At 34.6% G+C, this 12456-nt stretch overlaps 1 protein-coding gene across 2 annotated transcripts in view; it reads right to left on the bottom strand.

The window, feature by feature from the left end:
- Positions 1–714: 714 nt before the first annotated feature.
- The window catches only part of LOC115449516, a 92333-nt gene continuing 80591 nt past the window's right edge, over positions 715–12456 (bottom strand). For both annotated transcript variants that reach the window (XM_037436796.1, XM_037436795.1), the window contains exon 3: positions 715–4143. In XM_037436796.1, coding sequence (XP_037292693.1) covers positions 3545–4143 — 599 coding nt within the window. In that variant the 3' untranslated portion in view covers positions 715–3544. The remainder of the gene's footprint in view (positions 4144–12456) is intronic.

The following is a 12456-nucleotide window of genomic DNA, read 5'->3' as shown; positions in this document are numbered from 1 at the left end:
AAGGACAAAACTACCGACAAATTTACAAACGAAACTAATTATTATGTCCAAATAATATACGCTATAATAAGATATGAGATAACCCCGACATTGGTGTGATGTTTTTGTTATGCGATAAATGTGTCAAAATTCGTACATTTAGATAAGATTATCAATAATTATAGGTACTACGTGAGAGCATAATATTACCGTAATATGTAATGCTTTTTGGCATATTCCCAAAATGATAGAATTAGGTTTTAATATTTTTTCTTACAATTCAGTACAGAGCTATCAATAATTAAATATTTATCAGTTTATATATAGTGTTTTTTATATAGTGCACTTAAGAAAGGGATTTTAATTTGAATTTGTTAATAATTTATGTTGCTGGTAGGATATATTTTATATCCGTCCGGATAGCTACCACCGTGCACATGCTGTTAAAACCCGCCATAGTGGCCCACGTAGGTGTCGTTCCAGAATCAGCCTATGTATATCCGGATCCAACAGGCCGGCATACTTGTGTTGACTATCAAGGGGTAATCATCTCTCGTCAGTCGACATTCTATTGGACCCCACTCCACTTACCATCAGGTGCAGTGGGGTCACTTTGGCGTGCCCGTATAAAAAAAATACCCACCACCGATGAAGTACATTCATTATACATCTTTCAAAGGTCTAAAATAATTAAATACTGGTTCTATATTAATAAAAGCAATAAAACAAATAAAATAGTTTCAAAACAAACATTTAATTTTTCAAAACAATACCTAAGTCGAAACAAGTAATAGTTAACAACATAATTAAAATTCAAATTAAAACACACGTAAACACAAAACTTAATCTAAACTCAACTTTATGATGCAGTGTGTATAACTGGTTATTTCCACTGATAACTAGACCATAAAATTCTGAGGCCTTATAATATTTTTGTGTTGCAAGTAATTTCTCGAATGTGTACTATCAGGGTTGGCGAACCATTGGCACGCGTGCCAGTGACGTCACGGGACAAAATAATTCGAATACGCGTATAGTATGCCAACGAACATCTTTGATGGGATGTAAAAAAAGTCGCTATGGGATGGGATGGGATATAAAAACGGGGCACTCGGATAGAAGACCGGCTGTGGATGGCATGAGCTTGCTGTTTGCCTGATGGTAAGCAATACGACTACCCATAAACAGTAGAAACACCATCCAACACTTAAATTACTAAGTATTATTAGGTATTCCACTGCGCTCACCATCCTGAGACATGAGATGGTAAGTCTTATTATATACAGTAGTTACACAGGCTAAATAAATAATAAATAATTAAATGTTAACCAATAAAGATTCGCCATCCCTGTGTATTTTAAATATTCTAACTCATACAAGACGTTACGATCATAGTATATATTATTATACCAAAGATTATAGATTAAACATGAATTGTAAAATTTAAAAATATTAAACAGACATTTAACTTGATAAGATTACATCACAATCAATGATAAAATACACTCTATATTATTTTCCAAAAATATGTTTATTCTCATTCCACCAAATAATACACACTGCACCATAGCATATTACTAATAATACCTTTAACTATGAATAGAGAATAATTATGACTTTTTAAACAACAAAACTTCGCTAAATAATTCGCATTAAAATAAAATCCATTAACTTTGATAAACCATTATCCTTAATATAATAAACGTTATTTGTTTTACAACTTACGTAAAATTATGAATAACTAAACACTTTACAGTTATTTACAACTTGGCATAACATGAATGGAAAATAGATATAAATAATTTTACCGACTAGACATAAAGAATCCAATTAAAGAAAAAAGAATAAGTTAATAAAAATAATTTCATAGCTATATTTCACGAATTGTATTAACCTGTATGTATTTTTAGCACACTAAAAGGAACCGTGTTCTAAGATACAGAAAGTAAATAAATAAAAACAAAATAGAGAATATATTTATGAGAAGTTAAATAAATATTCTTCAAAAAAGAATGCCTAATTTCACGGACCTTTCCTTAAGTTAAAAAAACTCTAGACAGTTAACACATCTAAAAGCAAGTAAGTAGTCTTTTAACAAATAATGTTTCACCCTGAACCTAGGCATATTTTCTCTTCCTATCCACTCCCTTGGTGTATAAAACCCCCCGTTTTGAGAGGAATCTTGTTAACTTGTCATCACTATAGAAGAATTGCAATATTCTGCGCCAAAATCGTCTTTAGAGGTAACTTTAATCTAAGGAAAGATAAGTAAAGAGGGCATGATATATCAGAATTAACAATAAACACGAAATAACCACTGGCGCGTCGCTGACGATTGCTCTAAGACCTGCACTCCATTATTGTATATAATATTCACGTGAAATAAATAAATAACAATAAATAATAATTCGAATTTCCATAATTTACCTGAAACTGACCGACAGCAATCTCTCGCATAAAGATTGGTGGCATTTCATCGTGAAGGATATCAAGAAATTAAGGTTTACTTCAGGATGCTTATGGATGAAAAAAAGTCAACTAAAAATTATAGTAATGGATGAAACCATATCGCAGAGAACTATTTTCACTCCATCAGTTGAATTATGAATGATTCGTTCTTCGTGTTATATTAAGTGCATTTTCTATGGCGTTCAACAAGATTTAGATATCATCAGACGGAATTTTAATGATAGAATAATGTAATCAAATATCAATGAACAAAAAATTCTTTAATCAAGATAATAAATGTGTTCACAAATATTCGAGGAAAGGACGTCGTAATGCTTTAGTAAATACATGTAGATGAGACTGTAGAAATAATTAGCAAGGCGAAAAAACATTTGTTTAAGATTTCAACAAATACAGATGTAAAGGGTAACGCAATTAATTAAACAATTATACCAAATACAAATTCCGTTTTCCTTTAAGCATAATACGAAAATACAAGGTGAAAAGCAAAACGAAGAGGTGACTAATTATAAATACCCTTATGACTAACATTTGTGGTTGTCCCACGAAGTATCTCGTATTTACACAGAAATCCCGGCCTGACCTCCTTAAAATGTACTTTACAATCTATTATATTAGCGATCTATCAACAGTACATTGGATAATATCACTTATAAATTCAGTCAGTCCTACGAAATCATTAGAATTATAACTCGCCCAGCGATTATTCCATAATCAATGTCGTTAGAGCTAATAAATTATTATGTACATGATATACACATTCGAAATTACATGAAAACTAACCAGAAATTAATCTGACGGAAGCGGTAAACGTCCAAATAATTGTCCGTGCAATGCATTGCCTCACAGCGAAATATTTGAAGCGTCTCCCGCACGGAAATCGTGACATTACCGCCAGTCTGGTCACGTAGGTGTGTGCTAATTTAACTCCAAGCGAGATTTTTAATTACAGACAAATATTTTCTAAGCACTCTATGTTAGAGATATCGGATCACAAAGTAATTGGAAACTGGTTTAGCAAATCAAACACCACGCCATTTGAGAAGCGACACAAAATACGCCTGCTTATACAAATAGATTCGTGATAGCCATTATTTTAAACAACTTGGACGGTAGCAAATGCGCTGAATGTAACTTTCTTTGGTGGTTCAACACTGCAAGTCCTTACTACGGAACGTTTAGTTCCATCTTGTCCTGTTTTGAGAACAGGTTTTAAATTGGTCACGTCTCCGTGAGACTGGGCTTTGAATCTGCCTAGAGTGTTGCTAGGGTTCCCTAAATCTCGTAATTTATTCGTCAGACCAGTGATCTTGTTGGATATATTAGAGTAGTTAGCCTTCTTGGGTTCCATTTGCTTTTTCGGCTCACTCAACTTCTTAGGTAATTCTAAACTTTGAAGAGATGTGTATTTCCGATGATCTGTGTTCAGTAAATTCCTTTTGACTTCAGTGCTCGGCCGGGGCAGTCTGGGCGCTCGCTGGACGAAGTTGTTGGGTCTGAACGGAATAGGCGTCAGTTTTGGTTTGGGCTCATTTGGTAGACGGTAGTACGACACTGGCTCCAGTCTTTGGGGTTTTCTTAAGGTTAATGCCATTGCCATTTTTGTTGGTCGCGCTAAACTGTCGAAGGCCGTCGTAGAGAACTGCGAACGGCTGCTCTTCCACTCCTCGCGATCCGACTCGTAACCCGTTGTCACTAGAATAGAAAATATATACAAATTAGTTTTCTGAGAACTCTGCTTTTCTACGGAAGAACTGTCTTAGCTAGGAAATGATGTAAGAAATCGTGTTGTAACGTCGTGATTTACAAAACCCACAGATGTACAAATTGGTATCGGCCGTTCAAGATGTTACTGAAGCCACTTTACTTTAACAGGTTTGATTTAGAAACTACTTATTGATTCTCTTACGTCAGTTCACCTAAATACTAATGTTAAAGGAAATTACGTAACTGAGGCAATAAAGCCCTATATCAGTGTCATCAAAATAATCATTAATGTCATACGTAAGAGAACGGCAGTCGCTTCCTACATCTCAGTTTTCATTAACATAAATATATTAAACAGCCTTTGTGTAGTTGTCAAAATGTGCGTGATTGTTTAGAATATAAACTGCAGTTACATCAGATGGTAGTTTAGTATTCTGATGGCATGGTGTGTGCGTCTGCGCATACAAATTGTGTTTACTTGACACAGGTGAAGCTGGTAACCTAGTTGGTTTGATGAATTTAAGAGTTTTTTGAATAACCATTATATAAAGATATTTAGATGAGTACAAATACGATGAAAAGTATTAAACGTATAAACACAAAGTTTGTTTTATAACGTAACTAAAAGATTTTGATTATATTAGATAGCATTGTGGGATCGGTAAGATCAGAAAATTTTGCAAATCCATCTAAATTTACTGATTGGACTAACGCTAAATTTGTAATGACCACCTGAGAACAAAGTTTTTAAATTATTAGTAAAAACGATTTATAATACATACGAATACAAGCTCTTTAAAGTCATCTCTCTACACTCAAGCAATAAATACTCAGTCATTTAGATTTACGATCTGGCAAATCTATTAACCCGCATGTAAACGAAGTCGGCTTCTATGAAGTAAAATGAATGAAAAAGTTTATTACTCAAAGTAATGTTTTACACATGATCTTTAGGTTTTATAGTATGTCAGTATACAAATAATTCTGACTCCCCAGCGGGCACAAACAAATATTGAATCGTATTTAGAACTAATAGGAGCTTTAGATTTATTAGATAAAAAATAATCAGATGATCAGAACCATAGCTACAGGAGGCCCTTGACTCGGAGGAAGAGGATCATCAACTTGCATCAGGGTTTTGGGGCGTAGATGTTCAGGCTATTTTACTAATAACGTTTGTTAACAAAAATAGTCTTATTAAGACTTGAAAAATGGTCGCCTGATTTTGCCCTGGCAGTAAGCGCTATTCCAAGAATTAGGCACAGACCTTTGGTGTGGTGGGGTGATTACGTCACTGGCTCCTTGCTTTTTTGCCACTCTTATTTTCCTATTTTTATGATGATTTCAGAAAAAAAAACAGTATTGTTTCGGTGGAGGCACTTTATAGTATCTTTAAATATTGAAAAAACATTGCCTAAAGGTTTTGCTGGTGGATATATTTTATATCCGCCCGGATGGCCACCGTATACAAGGTATTAAAACCCCACCATAGTGGCTCACGTAACTATGTTGCGCTCCGGGATCAGCCTGTGTGTATACGGTTCCAACAGGCCGGCATAATTGTGTCAACTGTCGAGGGGTAATCATTTCTCTTCAATCGACATTCTATTGGACCCCATACAATCAGGTGCAGAGGAGTCACTTTGATGGCAAAGTAATACGGGCGTGGGCCCGTATATAAAAATAAAATAAAACCGGATTCATCTAATCGGAATACAATACTCAACGAAGAAGTGCAAACGTTCGCGGGTTGTTACAAAGTTTCAACTAACCTAAGCTTCGTGTGAAGAGAAAACGCGATTGAAATTTTAAGAGATAATTTTTGCATGACATGATAAGCCACGTACCACGTCTCTAACATTAATCTAGAAAGTGATCGGACGTTGTAAGATGGTTTAGCGTGCATGAAAACATACTAATCCGATAATATACTAATATGAAATTTTTAAATCTGAGTCCGCCCCGTGACCGTGGATGCCGCAAAGTCTTCGAAACGTCGGAAGAAAATAATAATATAAATAACTGCGATAAAATTGTGAAAGATCGCTTGCTTTAATGGTGAAGGATATCGTGAGAAAATCCTGCATACCTGAGAAGTTCTCTATAGGAATTTTGATGGTGTGTGAAGTCTACCAATCCGCACTAGGCCAGCGTGGTGAACTAAGGCCTAACCCTCTCAGTAGTAGAGGAAGCTCGTGCAGCAGTGAAACAGTATATAATACAGGGCTGATATTATTATTTATATTCTTCTTTACAAATGGCTTATTTAGTAATAAACTTAATTACAGTAAATAATAGTATTTGTGAGTCAAGATTTATACTCAAAATTAATGTTTATGTAGCAACTCTAAAATAATAAGCAACAATACACCTTCGAGGTAATTACATTAATAGTAAAATTGCTCTATTTTGAAACACATTTACAAAATAACGCCTATGTTTAATCTAGATTGTCATAAAATAACAAATTATATTAGTTTGTTATACCGCAATGGTCACATTAATTTAGTAATTATTTCAAAACGTCGTTGCTAATGCTTTATACGTGCTGTTTTAGGATTTACGCCATGTCAAGTATAATCAGAAATGTGGTTTTGGCAAATTCTAATTATCAAACGAAATATTGTGAGTATTTTTAAAATGCATCTATACATATATTACTTCTTGTAAACGACAGACTAATGAAAAATCGGTTTACTATAAACTTATAATTCCTAAAAAGTATTGGCTAAAAATGTAATAAAAATAAAACATCGAAAACAGACACGCTTGAATTTAAGCTTCTTTTTCAATTCTTCGCGATGTACTAGGCTTAGCTTCTTTTATTTTCTAATTTTATGAACAAACATAATGCAATCAATGGTTTTCATAACTTAAAAAATATAGATAACTAGCTTTTGTTTACGGCTCCAACTGCATGAAATAGTTTTTCCGGGATAAAGGCGCCGTGTATTTTTATTGGGATAAAAACTCTTATGTCCTTCCCTAGGACTTCAACTATCTCTATACCAAATTTAATCGAAATCGGTTAAGTAGTTCTTACATGAAAGCGTAACAGACAAACAGATACATTCGCATTCACTATAATATATTTAGAAATTGTAAACACAGACGCGTACAGAAACTCTAACTGAATCTCCAAATTAAAGTCTGCATAAAAATGTACATTAAAATAGTATATTGTAGTAGACAAAAGTTTTGCGTTGCTTTAACATTACATGAGACGGCAGACCTTTTGTAAATGGCAAGGTGAGGTGCCTCTCATCACCGGCAGATTTTATCTTTTTACCAAAATGTCGCAACGCATTTGATATTTTTTTGATTTCGTTTCATTATTTAAATTGAAAATATATTTTGGGGATTATTTGAACATTATCAATGTTACTTATAAAAATTTCGCAAAGCTATGCTTAGTTAAAACATAAATATACTTCATCAGCTATAATTCAAAACCCGCCATCTTACGTCTTAAGGCGATACCTCAAGGTCCATTTTCATACATTTTGTTTCACCTTTAATCTGGGTAACTAAACAAGTATTGGCAAGTAAAGAATTTAAATTCACGTCTAGTTAGTGATTAGTTCTCGCAGTTGAAAGAAAAACGTAAAAATAATTAATAATCATGGATATTTCGGCCTTTAAAATTTCGTCATATTAAATTTTAAAGGTGAAACAAAATGTATGAAAATGGACCTTGAGGTATCGCCTTAATAAGGTTTTTTAAATAAAGGATTTAAACTAGGAACCGGTGATGTTTTTGACAGCTATTTAAGCATTTCTTAACCACCGATTAACGTTAAAACAAGTTTAAAAGTAAGACTGAATATTTTCAGGATTGGTTGTTAAGAGGGCGTTGTTATTAAAAATTGCGACAACTAAATAAGAATGTGCTAAGGGCAGAAAAAGTTAAAGAATTTTAAATTAAGAATTTCCAAGGTTGCCATTACCGAAAAGCACTTTAAACTAGAAGGTCACCATTGAATAAAATTTAATTGCCAACAAAAATCTTAACTACTAATTAACATTTCATTAACGGTCAAATTTCATAATCGCGCGACATTCTTTTTTTAAATTCCCTTATAAGGAATAACAGCTATAATATGAAATTCTCATTCCATCGTACAATTTACTTATATTGTGTATTTGTGATCATCAAAGAATGACGATCTAGGTCTGGTCCCATAGAATATCAAAATGTGTCATCTTATTGACAAATGATTCACCAGGATTGAACTTATTCCCGAAATATTCATGCTCCTGATATCCAACAAGAATAGACCCTGAAAAAAATGTGTACTATTCACACTTCTACGAACTCCTTTGGCGTTATTTATTTATTTAAGGACCTCCGACGAAGGATACACGGCATATAATAAAAACAATGGCGTAGCATTTTTACAATTAACAATGTTACAAACGTGAATCACATAGGAAGGAAAGGTATTAACTAAAATTATATTCTTATATAACGCATTACCCAAAATGACGAATTTCTTATGAGGAAATACCAGAAAGTCACTCATCTCTGCGTAATGTGTGCAACGAATTATGACCTATGTGCCAACACGGATTTACTTTCAGAAGAAAACTTTCACTTAGTTCTTGCCAATTTGTGATTCACAAAAGGACAAATATGAAGCGCCGTGTTGGCAAATAATAAAAATATTTCTTTGACCTAAGTATAAACGGAATTTAATAGCGTAATGAATGAAAAAGAATGAACGAAATGAGTTAGGTGTGAACTTAAGAAGCATTATATGCAAACTTCTTTGTATAAAACGATCGTTAGCATTTTTTGTAAGTATTAAAATTCTTTCGACTACAACCGGTCTTTTAACACTAAAGAATAAAAATTCAAAGATAATAGATAATCTTCTTATTGACCTAAAGGTCATTTGTTCACTTTTTACATTTTTTTCTTTATTTATTTAAATGACGAGACGAGCTTGCCGTTCAACTGATGGTAAGCGATACAACCGCCCATAAACAGTAGAAACACCATCCAACACCTTGAATTACAAAGTATAAGTCTTATTATGTCCAGTAGTTACACTGGCTACAATGTCTCTCAAACCGGAACACAACAGACACTACAGCTACTGCTGCTTGGCGGCAGAAATACACATTGCTGTACTTACCCAGACGGACTCTCACTTATGAGAGACTTACCACCAGTATTCTATTAATAAAGTATATTAATGTTTATAAATTGTTTAGACCGAAGCTACTTACAATTAAATTAATGTTCATTATACTTTATTGAATCACACTTCGCATTGTAAGTAAATAGTATAGAATCACACTTCGCATTTTAAGTAAGTAGGATATAACTAGATCATTACAGACTTGATTTAAAGCAATATAAATAGCAATTACAATCAAGTTATAAATACCTTTAAGTTCACGTATTATAAGAATAATATTGATTACTATACTACTGACTGATGACTGTACCTTACTATATGTTATAAATACCTTTACCTTTGAACAGTGAGGCTGCCCATTTGTTATAGGCGACTCAAAACAAATTCTTGTTTCCAATCAGTGTATTTTGAATCTAAAAATATAAGTAGGTACATATAGTTGTCGCGGTTTGGTCATAACAATTAATTACTTAGTAGTTTTCTTCTTTATTTTATTTTTTTGTTATGTATATATATAAAATGGATATGTACCACGACAATAAATTATTCTTTCTTTCTTTTCTTTCTTTCTTATAGTGTCGAAGGGTGAAATTTTCCCAAAGGGAACCCGACAAAACTTATATGTCCTAATTTGCATGAATGCGGTCTTGAAATCGTTATAATCATAATTAAGTCTTACATAAATTACGAAACGGAAGCCGGCAGGTCTGAGGTTATATGGATCCTTCGTCACCGGTACATCTATATATATAAAATGAATCCCTATTTCCCTTGGTCACGCCATCACGCGTGAACGGCTGGACCGATTTAACATTTTTTTTATTGTGTTTGTTATGGTCAGGAGTAGGTTCTTATGAAAGAAAAAATTCTAATAATTTAAAATATTAATTTTATACAACTGTCAATTGTTTGAAATAACTGTCAGCGATTGACAGAATGCGCGCTGCAAATTCATAGTTAAGACGGGACAACGTCTGTCGGGTCAGCTAGTATTATGATATACGGTAATATATTTTTTGACTTACTCTAAAATCTTAACCCATAACTTCACGATTAACAGCCTCAATGCGCTGCCACTGGACACGTGGACAACATTTGAACTTTAAGCCCACGATTATTATTAATACTAAATATATTTTTTTATAGTTCCTCGCTCTTGTCAATATTGCACTAAAGTGATTTTTACACTTCCATGTTTATATTTGTAAACCACCTACGCTTAGCCGCAAATATAATTATGTTCTATGAATACTTGTGGTGTAAGGATATATTTTAAATCCGCCCGGATAGCAATCACCGTACACAAGGTGTTAAACCCGCCATAGTAGCCCCTATAAGTGTATCGCATTCCGGGATCAGCCTGTGTAAATCCGGTTCCAACAGGCCAGCATAATGATGTCGACTGTCGAGGGGTAATCATCTCTCGTCAGTCGATATTCTGGACACTCCACTTACGATCAGGTGCAGGGGGGTCACTTTGCCGTCCCGAAGCCGCCTCTAATGCGTCGACGAAGGCTACCGCGGGGTTTTAAATTGAAACAAACTAAAAACAAACTGGTTATAAAACTTTTAATCGGTACGCCGACGTACATAGCACGCTGGTACCCCCGACTTACCCACCTTGGTTTTTCAGACCAATGTGGGATCTTAAAGCAATTTCCCCGCGAAAAAAAAGGGTCACATTGCCTTGCAAGTATAAAAGAAATTAAATAAAATTTGTATTGGATAGCCTTATATTCAATTCAGACTAGTGCCTAATCATCTATTATAAAACATGTAACATGAACCCAGGGTTACGGTAACAATATCTGCCACACTACCCGACCATGACAGGTTCGATTCCCGCGTGGGTCAGTTTACGTTGCTTCCGTAACGTGCTACTAAATTGTTGTTGCGTGCAATTTATTGTTGTATAGAATTAACAGCGGCGATAGCCTAGTTGGTTGTGGAACGGACTGCCGAGACGAATGGCCACAGGTTCAAATCCCAAGGGCAGACACCTCTGACTTTTCTAAAAAACTATGTGTGTATTCTTTGCGAATTATCGCTCGCTTTAACGGTGAAGGAAAACATCGCGAGGAAACCTGCATACCTGAGAAATTGTCTATAGGAATTTCGAAGGTGTGTGAAGTCTACCAATCTGCACTAGGCCAGCGTGGTGGACTAAGGCCTAATCCCTCTCAGTAGTAGAGTAGGCGCGTGCCCAGCAGTATATAATACAGGGCTGATATTATTATATTATATTATTATATGGAATTGCGTTAACAGGTTCTCGAGTATTTTAATGCTTATTTGAATTCTAGTTAATATAGTTATAGATCATTATAACTGTCTTGTCAGCCCCCTCGTGACCATGAAGGCTGCTTCTAGAAACGTCGGGGGAAAATAATATAAATAACCAAGGTAAATCCGTAAATAGTTTTATTGCAAAGTCTAACATTCGCGTAAACATACGAAATCATTATGTGTCAGATCTTGTAGGACGTATACCTCATCGCCATTTCACATTGAGGCCTATATGGCCTCGTGAACAGTTCCTAGCCTTCTCCCCTCCTGTCATCCTAAGAGGTTTCCTTATCGTTCCCCCAGACTTCTTCCCAGCTATCCCCTTCCAACTTTCCTCCAGGACCCTGCAGTCGGTAAGCCGGGGGATTACAGTATCCCATTCACGGTTTTCCTAAGGTGTTGAGAGCGGGGTCTGATACCAAAAAAAAACTACGCTACGCCCCTGAATATGAAAATCTTTACATATAAAAATGAATCCCTGTTTCCCTTGGTCACGCCATCACGCATGAACGGCTGGACCGATTTCACTAATTTATTTTTGTTATTTTTGTTATTATCAGAAGGTTCTTACGAAAGAAAAAAATCAAAAAAAATGCGTGGAAAATTAGGAAATTTAAGAAAACTTAACGAAAATATTAATTTTATATAACTGTCAATAGTTTGAAATAACTGTCAGCGATTGACAGAATGCTCGCTGCAAATTCATAGTTAAGACGGGACAACGTCTGTCGAGTCAAATAGTAATAAATATTAATGTCACTGCGCAACCATTTAACATCCAAAGTACCTTTTAACGTTAATGAACATTACCTTCGATTGCCAAGTCTTCCGAATAGCTTAAAAACCAGTTGGTTGCTTAAGAACATTATAA

This window comes from Manduca sexta, chromosome 9 (genome assembly GCF_014839805.1).
Source record: "Manduca sexta isolate Smith_Timp_Sample1 chromosome 9, JHU_Msex_v1.0, whole genome shotgun sequence".
NCBI lineage: Eukaryota > Metazoa > Arthropoda > Insecta > Lepidoptera > Sphingidae > Manduca > Manduca sexta.
The sequence above is the reverse complement of the archived record's forward strand: the minus strand, read 5'-3'. Positions and strand labels throughout refer to the sequence as shown.